Source organism: Diaphorina citri, unplaced genomic scaffold (assembly GCF_000475195.1).
Source record: "Diaphorina citri unplaced genomic scaffold, Diaci psyllid genome assembly version 1.1 scaffold929, whole genome shotgun sequence".
Classification (NCBI taxonomy): domain Eukaryota; kingdom Metazoa; phylum Arthropoda; class Insecta; order Hemiptera; family Psyllidae; genus Diaphorina; species Diaphorina citri.
In genome coordinates, this window is record NW_007378360.1 from 17,283 (window position 1) to 34,859 (window position 17,577).

Here is a 17,577-nt window from a genome sequence, read left to right on the forward strand (position 1 = left end):
CCGTCCCACTTGTCGCCCCCCCCCCCAAAAAAGGATGGAACTCACTAGTTAGTGGAAACGGGCTCTAATGGGCCTTTGCATGTCAGGGAACTTAGGTAAAATTGAAATATTTTTTGTCTGATTAAGGAATTTCATCGACGCGATGTAATGAAAGTGGATTTTTTCTTGGAAAACCTATTTACGTAGGTTTCATTTAGGCCACTTCGTGGAATCCCATCCCATCATAGATTAACATACGTACTTACAATAATCCTGTTTTACTTATTGGCCCATAGTTGAGGAAAAAGTTAACAGGAAATCCTATTGACAAAACTGACATCTAAAGCAGCGTCTACAACTCTATACTATGGTCAGGGATGCCCTTCAAGATGACCTAAAATATTTCCACTTTATAGCATTCCCGAGAAACGCCAACCAACTCTTTGTGAGCTTTTCCAAAATTTTGTTAGTAAATGGCAGCCTTTGGTCGTACATTTCCCATGAAATTCTCGAATCTTGTCTCACGGACACATTTGATCTACATCCTGAAACGTAGGAGCAAACGCGTTCCCTTCCACTCGGGGTCGAGTGGATTGGAACACATCACATACCTTCAGGCACACTCCATTTGTCAAGGGTCTAGGTTTTCCTTGCCCTTGGGATCAATTTAATTTGAAGAACCTATTTCAACCCGACCGTCTCCTCTCTCCCCAGGCTACGCGGGCAGTAATGGCGCCAGTTCCGGCAGCAACCAGAGTGACTCCGACCAGGAAGACAGCAAAGACCATCCCACTAGTCGGCCCCCCAAACCAGAACCAGTGCCGGAGATCAGCATTACCCCCCGCACGCCTACGCTACTGCACGATAGTCCAGGCTCGTCGTCGCCCCCTCAGTCTCCCCATGTGGCTTTCAACAAGACCATGTCCTTCTTCAGTAACCCGGCGGACTCGCCGGGATCCGTCACTGAACCTAATACCAGTGAGTAGAGTGATTTTTTTTCATTTTTTTTTTTAGTTGTATGGTTTTAGCTTTTTTACAGGAAAAAATCTTCATGATTCATCGAAAAATCATTGAGAAAACTTTAATGATCTGATGTTTTTCAATAGTTTTTTTTCAACTCTTTTTTAATCCCAGTTTTTTATTGATGGGAGTTTTACCGTACATTCTGCGACAAGCTACTCGCCTCCTCACATTTACCACTCTCAGCCTAGGGGGCAGACTAGAACAGTTGTTTCGGACGTGTCAGTCTTCATCATCGAGCAGCAAGCCATAACTCATTCGGAGACTCTCTTATAATTCGGTTAATCACTTTGTTTGGTAGGGGTTTAGAATAGAATATACCTTGTTTATCTTGCTGGGATTGGACTGAAAAGTCCCTTTACCCCTGCAGTCTAACCAAGGTCTCATATATTCGAGATCCGTCTTTACTACATACATACATAACCATTATCGTTCTGTCCTATAGGACAGGTCGATGAACAAAGCCCCTCCACTAGACTCTATTGCTATACCTTTGGTTAGCCTTTATATCTTCCCAGTTTCCTTGTTTCTTCCCAACATCAAACTTGATAGTGTCTTCATAACGATATCTAGGTCTTCCCTTAGGTCTTGTACCGTCTTTACTATCACTTTAAAATTTAAAATACTTTCATGTTACCTTGTTAACCTTTCTTAATCGTGCTAATTTATAAAACGTTTCTTGTTTCTTTTCCCAGACGGTCGTCTCCTGTGGGACTTCCTGCAGCAGCTGTTGAACGACTCCATGCAGCGGTACACAAACTACATCGCCTGGAAGAATCGGGAGTCAGGTGTGTTCAAAATTGTCGACCCGCCAGGTCTGGCCAAACTGTGGGGCATCCAGAAGAATCACCTGTCTATGAATTACGACAAGATGTCGCGGGCCCTCAGATACTACTACAGGGTGAACATTCTGCGCAAGGTCCAGGGCGAGCGACATTGTTACCAGTAAGTATTGTAATTCAATCTAAATTCTAATTGTATGTATTCCAATCTACATACATACCTATGACTTGTTTTTTCTTTTTTGAGAAAGGGAAGTGCAACAACGGAGGTGTTATTGTCTTGAAATCGAAGAGTGGACAGGAGGAGAAAGCTAAATAAAGCACTACTTGTACTAGCGGAGGAAGACCTCCAAGCTTACTAGGCTGACGTAACGGGCCTTAGATGTTTCACATTTTGAATTTGAGATTAACATCCTTAGAAAATTTATTCGCCCAGAATCAGTATTTGACCCTCGTGGCCTGTCACAACCCGGCAGCATATAGTATAAAATTAAAAGGCCCATAGTGCGATAACTTTTTTACTACCTTATCCGATAGGAAGGAAATTAATATATTTTATTTTGTGAAGGCTTTCACATAAATCTGAACGATCCGATTTCGACTCTTAAATCTAACATCCCTCTTCCCCTCCCTAGGTTCCTGCGAAACCCGAGCGAGCTCAAGAGCATCAAGAACATCTCCCTCCTCCGTCAGCAAATGAGCACGTCCTCCGGCAATTCCAACCCGTCCACACCGACAACTCCCACGTTCCCGTCTCCGTTCGCCTCCTCGCCCACGGTGAAGAGCGAGCCGCTAGAGTGCGACTATGTGGACGAGCCTACGGACCTGAGCACCGGGAACTCGCGGGAAGCGTATCTGCGCGACCGGGAGAACCAGAGGCGTGACCGGGACAGCCGGGAGAGCTATCTAGGTAAGAAGAAAGTTTTTTTTTTTTAAGAGGTTTGGCAGAGGGAACTGTAACAGCTATTGAAATCGAAGAGAGAAGGAAGACAGGATAGGAGAAAGCCAGCCGTTCCGAGAACGAACATTATCCCATCAGGATAAAAAAAAAAAACACATGTATTTTTTTGTTAAGAGGTTTGACAGAGGGAACTGTAACTGCTATGGTCTTATCGTCCCAAAATCAAGAGAGAAGGAATTTTTTTAAAGAGGTTTAACAGAGGGAACTGTAACTGCTATGGTCTTATCGTCCCGAAATCGAAGAGAGAAGGAAGAGAGGGATAGGAGAAAGCCAGCCGTTCCGAGAACGAACATTATCCCATCAGGATAAAATCCGCCCCGGGCGGGAATCGAACCATTTTAAAGAGGTTTGACAGAGGGAACTGTAACTGCTATGGTCTTATCGTCCCGAAATCGAAGAGAGAAGGAAGCCAGGTTAAAGAGGTTTGACAGAGGGAACTGTAACTGCTATGGTCTTATCGTCCCGAAATCGAAGAGAGAAGGAAGCCAGGAGAAAGCCAGCCGTTCCGAGAACGAACATTATCCCATCAGGATAAAATCCGCCCCGGGCGGGAATCGAACCCGCGGCCCAGCGCTTACAAGGCAGAAGAAAGTTTACTTTACGAGTAGTTTATGCGAACAGTATAAATAAACACTATATTATTACATTATTTACCTTGGATGGGTGTAAATCCACTATGTTCTATTTCCCTGAGTATAAAAAGTCTTGAAGGCCAACAGAGGGTCAACCCGTTGAGCAGAACAAACTTTGGAGAACTTGGGTTATGGAGAAACAAATAATGTTACAAGTTCATCAAAAATAATGTTACAAGTTCATCAAAAATAACTACTTACATAATATGTAAAGTAGGTATTTCAGTGAATAAAGTTTAATTTAGAATTAAGTTGAATTGACCTTGTAAGATACCTTTTGGTTTTATTTACAATAAAAAAACTATTCTCTATTCTCTAGGCGAAAAAAAGACGATCGATCGTATGAAGGGAAGTAAAATGTAACGTGGCCTAACATCTACATTTTACAGGGGATCAAAACAAACAAAAATGGGAAGAATCAGAGTCATCTGGAAACACCATCAAATTCTGAAGAAAGTGATTTAGAAGTTTTCTTGAGATAATGCAATTATACTCACTATGGGGTATGCATTTTTACATAGAGCCATTTGAAAACACTTATATTCAAGAAAGACAGGGGTTTTAACTTGGGTATGGTGATAACCTCATCATAAAACCAAAAGCTTGCCGAGCTTCTTGGGTTTAACAGAGTCTCACATTGAAATCAGATTCCTATTTTTCTTTTTGTTCATTTGAAATTTTAATCGTCTTGACTGAACTTTTCCTATTTGGCTTCTTACTATTCTTAAACGTTCCTATCACGCCATTCGCTTTATCAATGGTCTGATAGATATCTAGGATTTCACCTAGGGGTATGCCATAGCCTTTGCATAGTCCGTACGGATTGGAAGGTGTTTTACAATCGTTATCACTTTCTTTCCTCAGGACCTTATCTATTTCCACCCCGCTGAAGAAACTGATGGACAAGGGGATGTCTGTCATGTCAAGTTTCTTGATACAGAAGGCACGTGTAAGCAGATTGGTGACGTGAAGTGCTAGCGCGGTTTCGTATTTCTCTTCATCAGGTACAAGGTAGCGGATTTCATCGTGAATGCTAATGACAAACCGTGTGTCTCTACTCACGAGCCATCGCATGCACACCAGCATGAGATGCAAGAAGTCCACAGCGCCGCTCTGAACCACCCAGTTGATACGCGTCTGAATGAACTTACTATCATCCTCCGACACTGGTTCTAACGCGCGACTCAGTCTGCAGTTGAGGAATGGTGTGACGGGTTGTAAACTGGTTGCAATCTCCTCCAGACGGTTGAACATGGCGGACTCTGTACCTCCGTACCACTGCGGTTTATCAAATATCTTGTCAACACTCGTGTTATACGCAGAACAAACCTCGCGAGCTTCATACTTGGAGTAGACACGTTTGATTAGTTCCTCCAAATGTCCATCCTTGAGTCTGTACAACTTCTTCCCTTTGGTCAGCGTGTACATTTTCCGTGCTTTGGATTTGGCGTCTGACTTTGACATTTCCGGATTGAACTGTTTGAGCAGTCGTTCTGCAAACCGTTCCCCTGCACCATAGATACGCGCGTAGTTAATAATCTTGGCGTGTTCTCGTGATATACCTACGGCTTTAGCTGTAATACTATGCATATCCGTAGCGTTTGACTTTTGACCACTTAGCGTCATCCAGCCTAGCGGTGTAGCGCCATGCTCCTTAGCGCAATACGAGTCACCTATCACAGACGCTATCCAAAGTTCCTGGGAGTCTACATCCGCGCCTATGATACTGTAACCATCAGGTGCTTGGATCATAGCTCTCAGTTCTGAACCTACTCGCTCTCCCACTGCATTGGATGCTGTCATCCAGGTAGCTTCCACAGCACGTCGTGTTAATGTACCAGATACTATAAGCTGGGGCAGTATCACACCATAGTCCCGGCCCTCGGACTCAATATTCTCTACAAGCCTCCGGGGCAGATCTTTCTTATTCAACCACACAACAAACTGTTTCTTCACTCGCTCGTGATTATTCCTCCAATACGAAAGCATTCGACTGATTTCTATGATTCTCTTCGCACCAATATCTACGCCTGCAAGACTATTATCGGAAAATTTGTTAATGAAATCACGGGACAGTGGGTTTCCAACATTTAGATGTTCGCCATCTTTGTGAGGCAGTTTGATGAAGCCTATCTCTCTTGGAGTATCTGCATCATCAGTAGAAGTATCCGTACTAGAGGCTTCAGCTAACTTCTTTTTATCTAGAACATTTGCAATAACTTCAAGTCTCTTTGCACTTTTTGAACAATCAATGAAAGAAATGTTGGTTTCTACGCTGTCCCTCAAGCTGTTCTGTGCATTGTCAACATTTGCTTCACAATTATCCTGCTTGGTAATGTTGTTGTAAAGTTGCTTCAACTGCTCCAGAGGAATATTCTCAGCATCAGGAACTTTGATGTCTGTACTGTAAGGAACAAGATAACCCCAACCATGACCACGAATGAAATGCAGCGGCATAGATTTCCAAGTGAGGGATAGTAGCTTAGGCGTTATCTGCATGCTTGTACTGATTAGACTAGGTCCAGGAATCCAGGCTTCACTAGTGTCACTGATACCGTCATGGATTAATTCTTGTTTACTCACCGCATCTTTATCCGCAGAATGAGGCTTGACACAAAGCTTTCTATACCACTCTGGGTAGCCAATTAGATAACTAGAATTGACAGGTAATCTGTCTTTGGTTTGCATCAATGGTTTAAACTTCTCCACTAGTTCTCGTCTTCTCTTGACAAACTCATCTTCAGTTTGATCTTCCCCATTTTTATTTATTTCATAAAACTCTTCTGGTTCTTCAGTCTCCTGGTCAACTGAGAGAGTTTTATTTGCTTTCTTCTTTAGTTTCAGATCCTTCACTGACCAATCTTGATCCCAGAGCCACAGACTGTCCTTGTATTTGTCGTCATGTAGTAGAGAGCATGCTTGATCACATTTGTCCATGAGGAGGGATTTCATTTCTACATTGAGATCATTGAATGTTTGACAACTCTCATTGAAATACTTCACCCAGTTGTTATTCACAGGGAGATACGCTGTGCTTAGCTCCAACATTCCTGCCAGAGTAACAGGATGAGGGAATCTCTCCAGAAACAAAGGGAATAGAGCCTGTATGACTTCAAACGTGGCTAGCGTATCCTTAGCACAATAGTGTTATTCACAGGGAGATACGCTGTGCTTAGCTCCAACATTCCTGCCAGAGTAACAGGATGAGGGAACCTCTCCAGAAACAAAGGGAATAGAGCCTGTATGACTTCAAACGTTGCTAGCGTGTCCTTAGCACAATATGTCATTAGATTGTGCCAGTTGTTCTCTATATCTTCCAATGAACCCTCAACGAATATGTTTCTGTCAGTCTTGTCAAGAACCTTACCCTCGCAGTATAGCTTGTACACTTCACTTAAACTATTCAAGGAACTTACGTTGGTCCAGCTTTCATCTGTCATTTGTTCACTTTTTAGTAGACTCCTCTGGTAGCGGGTTATACCACTAACACATACATGCATGGACAATGTATCTATGAACCTGAGCCCTGTCCTATTTAACCAATACTGCTCCTTGATCCTCCCTTGAGTCTGTACAACTTCTTCCCTTTGGTCAGCGTGTACATTTTCCGTGCTTTGGATTTGGCGTCTGACTTTGACATTTCCGGATTGAACTGTTTGAGCAGTCGTTCGGCAAACCGCTCCCCTGCGCCATAGATACGCGCGTAGTTAATAATCTTGGCGTGTTCTCGAGATATACCCACTGCTTTTGCTGTAATACTATGCATATCAGTAGCGTTTGACTTTTGGCCACTTAGCGTCATCCAGCCTAGCGGTGTAGCGCCATGCTCTTTAGCGCAATACGAGTCACCTATCACAGACGCTATCCAAAGTTCCTGGGAGTCCACATCCGCGCCTATGATACTGTAACCATCAGGTGCTTGGATCATAGCTCTCAGTTCTGAACCTACTCGCTCTCCCACTGCATTGGATGCTGTCATCCAGGTAGCTTCCACAGCACGTCGTGTCAATGTACCAGATACTATAAGCTGGGGCAGTATCACACCATAGTCCCGGCCCTCAGACTCGCTATTCTCTACAAGTCTCCGGGGCAGATCTTTCTTATTCAACCACACAACAAACTGTTTCTTCACTCGCTCGTGATTATTCCTCCAATACGAGAGCATCCGACTGATTTCTATGATTCTCTTCGCACCAATATCTACGCCTGCAAGACTATTATCGGAAAATTTGTTAATGAAATCCCGGGACAGTGGGTTTCCAACATTTAGATGTTCGCCATCTTTGTGAGGCAGTTTGATGAAACCTATTTCTCTTGGAGTATCTGCATCATCAGTAGAAGTATCCGTACTAGAGGCTTCAGCTAACTTCTTCCTATCTAAAACATTTGCAATAACTTCCAGTCTCTTTGCACTTTTTGAACAATCAATGAAAGAAATGTTGGTTTCTACGCTGTCCCTCAAGCTGTTTTGTGCATTGTCAACATTTGCTTCACAATTATCCTGCTTGGTAATGTTGTTGTAAAGTTGCTTCAATTGCTCTAGAGGAATATTCTTAGCATCAGGTACTTTGATGTCCGTACTGTAAGGGACGAGATAACCCCAGCCATGACCACGAATAAAATGCAGCGGCAATGACTTCCAAGTGAGGGATAATAGCTTAGGATAAGTATTAAATGTGTAACTTTTGTAGGTAGTTAGGTAGAATGAGTATAGAATAATTTCTATTTTATTCCATTATACCTAAGTAGTTGTAATTTAAAGTTTAATTTAGAATTAAGTTGAATTGACCTTGTAAGATACCTTTTGGTTTTATTTACAATAAAAAAACTATTCTCTATTCTCTAGGCGAAAAAAAGACGATCGATCGTATGAAGGGAAGTAAAATGTAACGTGGCCTAACATCTACATTTTACAGGGGATCAAAACAAACAAAAATGGGAAGAATCAGAGTCATCTGGAAACACCATCAAATTCTGAAGAAAGTGATTTAGAAGTTTTCTTGAGATAATGCAATTATACTCACTATGGGGTATGCATTTTTACATAGAGCCATTTGAAAACACTTATATTCAAGAAAGACAGGGGTTTTAACTTGGGTATGGTGATAACCTCATCATAAAACCAAAAGCTTGCCGAGCTTCTTGGGTTTAACAGAGTCTCACATTGAAATCAGATTCCTATTTTTCTTTTTGTTCATTTGAAATTTTAATCGTCTTGACTGAACTTTTCCTATTTGGCTTCTTACTATTCTTAAACGTTCCTATCACGCCATTCGCTTTATCAATGGTCTGATAGATATCTAGGATTTCACCTAGGGGTATGCCATAGCCTTTGCATAGTCCGTACGGATTGGAAGGTGTTTTACAATCGTTATCACTTTCTTTCCTCAGGACCTTATCTATTTCCACCCCGCTGAAGAAACTGATGGACAAGGGGATGTCTGTCATGTCAAGTTTCTTGATACAGAAGGCACGTGTAAGCAGATTGGTGACGTGAAGTGCTAGCGCGGTTTCGTATTTCTCTTCATCAGGTACAAGGTAGCGGATTTCATCGTGAATGCTAATGACAAACCGTGTGTCTCTACTCACGAGCCATCGCATGCATACCAGCATGAGATGCAAGAAGTCCACAGCGCCGCTCTGAACCACCCAGTTGATACGCGTCTGAATGAACTTACTATCATCCTCCGACACTGGTTCTAACGCGCGACTCAGTCTGCAGTTGAGGAATGGTGTGACGGGTTGTAAACTGGTTGCAATCTCCTCCAGACGGTTGAACATGGCGGACTCTGTACCTCCGTACCACTGCGGTTTATCAAATATCTTGTCAACACTCGTGTTATACGCAGAACAAACCTCGCGAGCTTCATACTTGGAGTAGACACGTTTGATTAGTTCCTCCAAATGTCCATCCTTGAGTCTCAGGAACACCTTTGTTCAGCAAATGCAATGTTAGATCTCGATAAGGCTTGGCTTGTTGTTCTCCAATCTCTTGAAAATGATGGACAATATCACCATTCTCTATAGGTGGTAGCTTCAGCCTTGAGTCTGTACAACTTCTTCCCTTTGGTCAGCGTGTACATTTTCCGTGCTTTGGATTTGGCGTCTGACTTTGACATTTCCGGATTAAACTGTTTGAGCAGTCGTTCTGCAAACCGTTCCCCTGCACCATAGATACGCGCGTAGTTAATAATCTTGGCGTGTTCTCGTGATATACCTACGGCTTTAGCTGTAATACTATGCATATCCGTAGCGTTTGACTTTTGACCACTTAGCGTCATCCAGCCTAGCGGTGTAGCGCCATGCTCCTTAGCGCAATACGAGTCACCTATCACAGACGCTATCCAAAGTTCCTGGGAGTCTATCAGCCATTTTGTGAAGATCTGATGGCAAGTGATGCACTTTCAACTCTTCCAAACATTTTTCAATCAGCTTTGAATCTTCACTTTGCCTTTCATTGTTTGGAAACAATTGCTGATAGATATTTTTTGATAGTAACTGAATATTGAATGCATTACAACGAAATTCCGAATTGTGTACAATTTTTTTATTAGAATTATTTTCAGCTATATCTTTCTCTTTACTTTTCTTGGAGCTCTGTTTTTCAGAACTACCTTGACTAGATATTTTGTCACACTTTTTTTCTAAATTTTCTGGTGTCTTCTGTTTCTTGGAAACTTTAGAAGTATGAACTATAGAAGCTTTGTTATCTACATTGGATAGGGAAATATTTTTGGAGATAACATTATCAGAGTTATTTACAAAATTATTTTTGACAATTTCACCTGTAATATCAACAGTTTTGCTTTTTTCCCCTTTCTTTGGAAATAATCTGATGCTTTTCACAGACCGACCAGGTCTTTCATTGGGTAAAAAAATTGACTCAGGGCTCTCAAGAACTTTTGCATTTGATGCCATGCAATCTTGTGCAATGTTCTCAGAAAACAGGTTAGACCTGCTCCTTGAATCTAGTTCATTTAGTTTGAACTTTTTAATGACAGTTTTATTGGTAACCATGTCTTCAAATGGCTCTGATGTAAAAACAGTGGGATTCTTGTTGTGTAACAATTTACCATTTACATGATATTTAACACAAAATATACATGATTTCCTTAAAACATACATTCTGACTTATGATTGTAACACAAAAAGCAAAGTAAGTTAACAAACCCAGCTTCAATATCAAAAAAGTATTGTTTGGAGACTATCAACAATAAAGCTCACAATAATATAAGAAATTTTTAATCAGTTTGATCTTATTACTGATGGCAAAATAGCTGGTTGGTGATAATACAAAAGAGGTACTTCAATAACTATATTGACAATTCTGTATTTTCACTCATCCTGGTCTCCAAATTTAACTCAATTTTGATTGATAATATTTTCTGCAGTTCAACACATACCTTTGACATTCAAGCTTTTTCTCAAATTAACTGCTGTCATCCAAATAATTATTTATGAGTTTTGCAACAGTAGGGCTGAATAAAGTGTTGCCTCTTCTAAATCTGAAACAACAAGAAATTCCAAATGGTTTGAATAATATGAGAGAGAAAACTTTTGTCCATGGCTACAATAATAAATATTGGTAAGACAGGATGTCATTAGTAGATCAATACCTATGTAAGTAAGTCCACCTCTTAAGTCCACCATGCTAATGGCTGGTTTTACCACTGTGAGTTGACAGTGATGGGGGTTTTCTTTGACGTTAACCTTTTGGTTTACATAGGACAGTATTTCTTACACTCTAGATTGACTGAAAACTCTCTGTGGTAAAATTGAGTATAATAGATCAGTTGCACTTACTTGGGTGATTTTAAAGTCATAGAGCAGAAAAAATGAGGACCAACGGAATTTTTCTTTTTTTTTTTTTTTTCTACGACTTCTAGATTCCGAGATAAATCGATTAAAAAAATACTGGTAAATTGTGAACTTTGATGTCACAGCATACGCTCCCGTAGGCAATGACGTCATAATTCATGACTTCCACTTCATTTGTTTGTGTGCAAGCATTTCTGCACATTTTGACGTGAAATCTGATGTCACAACTCTTTGAGCTTTTTCATTAGAACAGCAATTAAAAATATAATTTTCAACCTTTTAAAGTTACTTTTTCAGAGTTTTGACCTCATATTTGGATTTTTCACAACTTTTTACGTAGGAATTGACCTATTATTAATAATATTTTCCTAATTGCAACTCCTCCATTGTACCATTAATGTTGGTAGGTAGAATGATTGAGATGAAAATTTTAACTTGCCCAAGAATTGAACCTGGACACCTTCATACACAAACAGTGTGATAACGGTATAGGTAATTCTGAATACATGAAATAAAAGCATACTTACCACACAGAACAAATCTGAATAATCAAATAGACCACATGGACTTGAAGTGTTCTATGAGATAGGGATCCTGACATGGGGATTTTTTCTGTTGGATTTTACTTATGGTTTCCAAGATTAATTTAACGAATTTAAGATGGAAAATGCGGAATTTTGTCTGAATAAATGCAGAAGAGAGAAAAAAACTGCCCTTTTTAAGAAAAAGCAAAGAAAATTTTGAACTTTTTACTTTTTTGTAGAATTTTTCATTTTTTCATTGTTAAGCTTTTTTAAAAATACGCGGGCAGAAATAAAAATATGGCCGCCATTTTAAGCCGCGTTTACATGCAAGATGAGCGCTGGAAGCGTAAAATTTATGCTCGAAAAGGCCCTTCTAACGTTTGGCACCGCTGCTTTTATGCTCTCCAAGGAGGTTAGATGTGAGTGGATGAGTGGAAAAAGTCCAGAAAAAAGTGAAGCCACTAAGCCAGAAATGCCAGAATGTTCATTGTTCAAGAGTTCAAGTTTTGGATGAAGTTTTTGATTCTTCATCTTGATTGACTTGATTTTGATCTTGGTTTTTGATCTTAAAACCCTTCATAAGTGCCCTTGTCACCTTTTATCAGTGGTCTAAAACCTACTGTGTTTTCCATGGCCGGAGTTCATAACACACGAAGCCGATTGTTTGATAAAGAGCCGGGAGGATATCAACCTTATCAACATGTTCAATCAATGGGAGATGATTTCATCGAAGATCTGGCTTACAAGCAAAACGACAAACACTACTCCCTGCAGAAGTAAGCTTACATACCCACTTATCTAAATACAAATTTTAAATAATGTCAGGGCCACAGAAGGAAGCTTACATACTTATCTAAATACCTATTTTACATTGTCCAAGGAAAGTTCATGCATTGATAAGGGGCTGTTGATAGCATGATAACATCATGAAAAACTATACTAGTGCTTCAGTGAACTGTAAAACTCTCTTATTAATAGAGCCTCCAAGACCCAATCAAGTCCTAATAAGGTACCTATACTGTCTCAGGTTTTAATTTTTGCTTTCATGTCCATTTTCAGATTACTAAATGAAGAAAAAGAGTTTCAATCCAGTCACACCTTCAAACCAATCACCGAGTATAATGAAGGAACCACATCCCTTCAATCTTTCATATCTCATGTTGACTCCAATGAACCTCAGGCTTGCACATCTAATGAATCACCTGAACGATACCTGGGTCTGTCACGACACGAATATGACATTCTGAAAAGTGTTCAATCAGTTGAGTTTTATGATCCCGAAAGTGGTTTTTCCTGTACTACTGGAAAATGGTACGACTTTTCCGAAATTTTCTTTCGCCAAATATTGAAGTTGCTATACTTCAAGTCACAATTATTATTACAAATTTCAACCAAACTTTTACTTTGCTAAATCCCCATTAGGGGTGAGCTTTTTTCCAAGAAGTTTTCATAGAGGGATTCGTAGAAGCCTATAACCTATCCCTTAGGGCTGTTTGCCCTACACTTAAGCCTTGGAGTGGGCTTTTTGTGTATATGGTAAGTTCATAGAGGGAACTGTAACTGGTAAGGTCTTATCGTCCCGAAAACGAAAAGAGAAGGAATACAAGATAGGAGAAAGCCAGCCGTTCTGAGAACGAACATTATCCGTTCGGGATAAAATCCTCCCCGGGCGGGAATCGAACCTGCGATCTGGCGCGTACAGACGCTCTACTCTCCAAGCTAACCAGGTTAACCTGAATGAACTAGGTTAACCTGAATGAAAAGCCTCAGAGTCTGATAAATAATTTGGCTGAACAACTTTTGAACTCCTGTAGCACAGTTGAATAGGTAGGCAACCAACCAAAGGTCGAAAATCGAAATCATAGTCGGAATTGTGTTCTGGCTTGTTCAAGACTTTCGCCTAGCTGTCTTTTACCTTCTCTAGTTCTTTTATTGAAAACTCCAAGATTTTACTCTCCTCCTTTGTTTTCCCAAGTTTTCCGATGTGTATTCACTTCCCTCTCTCGCAACCCTTTCCGGGAAAAATCGCCTGCCTTGCTCTCATTCTTGGAGCTTTACTTATCTGTCAAGATTTTTCGACATTGTCGACAATATTCGCCATGAATGGGTGATTAATTCTGCGTGCGTACCATGTAGTTAAGCTTGAATACATTATCATTAAACATTAATTCCATCTGATGGATTATACATCACCCAGGTATTAGAGGTTCATGAAACATTTTGTGAACTTCCAGAAAGAGACGAAGTTTAGACTATTATCATTGACTAGTGACCAGAAAGATATGACTATCGACTAAATGACCACACAGAATGCATGATTGCCTAGTAAGAATGCATATTGCATTAAATTATAGTCTGCCTTGGGTCACTAGTGCATAATGCATATTTCATTGGAACTTCAGTACTTACAGAATGAACTATTAGGACATTTAAGTATCCATAACTGCATATCATAGAATAATTACAAGAGAATTACAGAAGCAAGCCATGACCTCTTGGTCTTGAATATTTCACCGGACATTATCTTTTGCATGCTACCTAACCCTACATTCACGAGGAAGTGCCTCCTGTCCAAAAACCCGTGGTTAAGTGGTCAAAGCTCTTGCCCAATAAACAGAAGGGCGTGGGTATACCAACCTCAGTGGTGCAATGGGGACTCTGGATCTATAGAACTTCTCAACTGTAAGTCAGAGAGTGCTAAAAGTAGCACCATTCGATTCCCCGTGAAAAATCACATGGGATCAACTATTCACTTGCTTCTTTGGTAACGGTTCACAAATAAAAGGGAAATTTGTTGACACAGGGGAGTATCGAACCCGCAACTTCTCAACTGTAAGTCAGAGAGTGCTAAAAGTAGCACCATTCGATTCCCCGTGAAAAATCACATGGGATCAACTATTCACATGCTTACTTGTTAATGGTTCACAAATAAAAGGGAAATTTGTTGACACAGGGGAGTATCAAACCCGCAACTTCTCAACTGTAAGTCTCAATCGACGCAAACAGTTATCTTATAACTTTTCATTCTAACTTCATATCAAAAATTCACGTAGTTTTGGGTATAAATATGAAGGGTAACCACCTTTAATAATGGTCATAGCACTCATAGCTCATAATCATAACACTACTATTGAATAATCAAATAATCATAAATTCAGGAACAGTAATTTGGGAATTGATTTTCCTCTTGATTACAGTTATTAGGAGATTGCCTGATAAAGGATTAAGGTTAACGGATAAATTAGGACTAAGGTTGGCTAGGTCTGTTTAGTGATTTTCATGGATCAAGCGCCTTATGCCCTAGTACTGAAGGTCGTAACCTTTACTTACACCTGAGCAACTGAGTACTATTGTAATTGTGGATAATGATTTTGGAATTTGAATAATTTTACGATTGTTTTGTTTGCTAGATTGCTAGAATGTATGGGTGAATTTGGCCAGTAGTTGTACTTACCATACAGCTGGTTTTAAAATGTACGAGTATACCTACTTTTTTTAAAAGAGGTTTGACAGAGGGAACTGTAACTGCTATGGTCTTATCGTCCCGAAATCGAAGAGAGAAGAAAGACAGGATAGTAGAAAGCCAGCCGTTCCGAGAACGAACATTAGAATTCTGTTTCCTCTACTTTTTTTTATTTTCTTACCAAAGATGAAAGTCCTCACGAAGCCGAGTACACCTCAAAATTCTCCAATTTTAATTAATATTACCTACCTAAGTGGCCTAAATTTTTGAAACAATGTTAATATTACCAAATTCCAGGGCAGTATCAAGGATTTTGACGAGGGAGGTTGGGTGGAGGGAGAAAAATACGGCCCTGCCCAATATTGTCCCAACTTTTTGAAACAATGGTGATGTTCATGAAACATTTTGTGAACTTCCAGAAAGAGACGAAGTTTAGACTATTATCATTGACTAGTGACCAGAAAGATATGACTATCGACTAAATGACCACACAGAATGCATGATTGCCTAGTAAGAATGCATATTGCATTAAATTATAGTCTGCCTTGGGTCACTAGTGCATAATGCATATTTCATTGGAACTTCAGTACTTACAGAATGAACTATTAGGACATTTAAGTATCCATAACTGCATATCATAGAATAATTACAAGAGAATTACAGAAGCAAGCCATGACCTCTTGGTCTTGAATATTTCACCGGACATTATCTTTTGCATGCTACCTAACCCTACATTCACGAGGAAGTGCCTCGTGTCCAAAAACCCGTGGTTAAGTGGTCAAAGCTCTTGCCTAGTAAACAGAAGGGCGTGGGTATACCAACCTCAGTGGTGCAATGGGGACTCTGGATCTATAGGTTGGTGGTTCAAGTCCAAGTCAAGGCATAAAGTTTAGTGTAGTGTAGTAAGCGGGAAACAACTTTTGTGATAGATTCAGAAGGTTGATTTTTCAGACAAAATTCAAACTCTTTCTAAAAGTTTCAGGCCTACTCTGTTGTCATGCTATGAAGTTATGTATTTGTATAATAATTATACCTTAATTGTTTTGGTCCCTATCTTTCATAATTGCGTGTTCATAGGTCCGAAGTGTAAATATTACAAATAGGGGGAGAAAATAAAGGGGAAATGGGAAAGAAAGAGGGATGTGTGTGAGAGAGATCGGGGGAAAGGGAGGGAGTGAGAAAGCAGGCTTCTGTCACGCGATATTTAGGTACCAATTTGAATTTTTGATGTCATTTCTAGTCTAATATTTTTTTCTCCCTCTCCTCTCCCTACGTACCTTCCCTTACTCTCCTCTCTCTTTTACTTACTTTCCTTCTCTCTCTCTCTCATACATCTTTGCCTCTCTCTACCCCTACTTATCTTCCAATCTCTCTCTCTCTTTCTCCCTACTTATATTTTCCTCTCCCATCTCACCCTCCTCTCTCTCTCTCCCCCTTCCCACCCTCCCCTGTTCTTAGTTAGGTACCCTTCCCTCTCGCTTTCCTCTTCTTCTTTTCCCTTCTAATTTCTCATTCCCTGGTGACCTCGAACTTTGATGGGCAATAATAATAGCTATCTGGCTAGCTATATGGCTTGACAATGGAAGTCAATATCTATGACAAAATAGAAAATAGATATCTAATATCTGTCCATAATACCTGGATGGCGTTCAGTCTGTTATCAACCGTGCACCGCGCAACATAAAGTTTTTAACTTCATCAATAGTTGATTTTTATTGTGAAATTTAGAACTTTATTCGTGAGCACGGATTAAGGAAAATAAAACGTGTTATAACTTTTTCGCGACACACTTTTAATGAATAGAATCTTCGAAATTTTTTTCATCGATAAAAGTGATCAGAAGAGAAAATTAGTTCACACGCTTCACAGATAAAATTCAAAGTATTTTCCCACACACAAATTTTATTCGGATATACTCAAAATTTAGAAGTTTTTAAAGTTGCAAAGTTTTCCGCGAATCTCTCAGTTCAGTCTGTTATCAACCGTGCACCGCGCAACATAAAGTTTTTAACTTCATCAATACTTGATTTTTATTGTGAAATTTAGAACTTTATTCGTGAGCGCGGATTAAGGAAAATTAAAACGTGTTATAATTTTTTCGCGACACACTTTTAATGAATAGAATTTTCGAAATTTTTTTCGTCGATAAAAGTGATCAGAAGAGAAAATTAGTTCACACGCTTCACACACAAAATTCAAAGTATTTTCCCACACACAAATTTTATTCGGATATACTCAAAATTTAGAAGTTTTTAAAGTTGCAAAGTTTTCCGCGAATAGTTGCAATTTTTTCCATTTCGTTCTGGAGTTCAACGATATTGAAAAGTTTTTTAAAGTAAAATCGGACGAATTTTTTTCTCGTAAACTAGTCGTTTCGAACTGTTTTGGTGCCATCATC

General features: G+C 39.9%; 3 protein-coding genes across 3 annotated transcripts in view; 2 read left to right on the forward strand and 1 right to left on the reverse strand.

Annotated features, from left to right (window-relative positions):
- Positions 1-3,825, forward strand: part of LOC103513132 (ets DNA-binding protein pokkuri-like) — an 8,670-nt gene extending 4,845 nt beyond the window's left edge. Inside the window, exons 2-5 of the mRNA XM_026826422.1 lie at positions 658-957; positions 1,695-1,944; positions 2,417-2,691; positions 3,764-3,825. Of these exons, the coding sequence (XP_026682223.1) occupies positions 658-957; positions 1,695-1,944; positions 2,417-2,691; positions 3,764-3,825 (887 nt within the window). The remainder of the gene's footprint in view (positions 1-657; positions 958-1,694; positions 1,945-2,416; positions 2,692-3,763) is intronic.
- On the reverse strand, positions 3,643-11,964 carry LOC103513133. The gene is made up of 7 exons (XM_026826423.1): positions 11,720-11,964; positions 9,710-10,879; positions 9,247-9,422; positions 8,595-9,179; positions 6,988-8,010; positions 6,588-6,943; positions 3,643-6,450 (listed from the first exon to the last, which is right to left on the reverse strand). The coding sequence occupies exons 2-7, from the start codon at positions 10,497-10,499 to the stop codon at positions 4,026-4,028; spliced, it is 5,355 nt and encodes a 1,784-aa protein (XP_026682224.1). The 5' UTR covers positions 10,500-10,879; positions 11,720-11,964; the 3' UTR covers positions 3,643-4,025.
- A 273-nt stretch (positions 11,965-12,237) lies between these two features.
- On the forward strand, positions 12,238-15,569 carry LOC103513134. Its single transcript, XM_008477946.2, has 3 exons — positions 12,238-12,492; positions 12,776-12,968; positions 15,477-15,569. The coding sequence occupies exons 1-3, from the start codon at positions 12,347-12,349 to the stop codon at positions 15,567-15,569; spliced, it is 432 nt and encodes a 143-aa protein (XP_008476168.1). The 5' UTR covers positions 12,238-12,346.
- Positions 15,570-17,577: the final 2,008 nt, after the last annotated feature.

Excerpts from the sequence above, each read along its gene's own strand:
- LOC103513133 (XM_026826423.1), bottom strand. The coding sequence starts at position 10,499 with ATGTATGTTTTAAGGAAATCATGTATATTTTGTGTTAAATATCATGTA. Across the intron at positions 9,180-9,246 it reads ATCAAACGTGTCTACTCCAA|TGGTACGGAGGTACAGAGTC; the intron begins GTATGAAGCTCG and ends GATAAACCGCAG. Across the intron at positions 6,944-6,987 it reads AGTCAGACGCCAAATCCAAA|ACTCAAGGGAGGATCAAGGA; the intron begins GCACGGAAAATG and ends GAAGTTGTACAG.
- LOC103513134 (XM_008477946.2), top strand. The coding sequence starts at position 12,347 with ATGGCCGGAGTTCATAACACACGAAGCCGATTGTTTGATAAAGAGCCG. Across the intron at positions 12,493-12,775 it reads AAACACTACTCCCTGCAGAA|ATTACTAAATGAAGAAAAAG; the intron begins GTAAGCTTACAT and ends GTCCATTTTCAG. Across the intron at positions 12,969-15,476 it reads AATATGACATTCTGAAAAGT|GGCAGTATCAAGGATTTTGA; the intron begins GTTCAATCAGTT and ends ACCAAATTCCAG.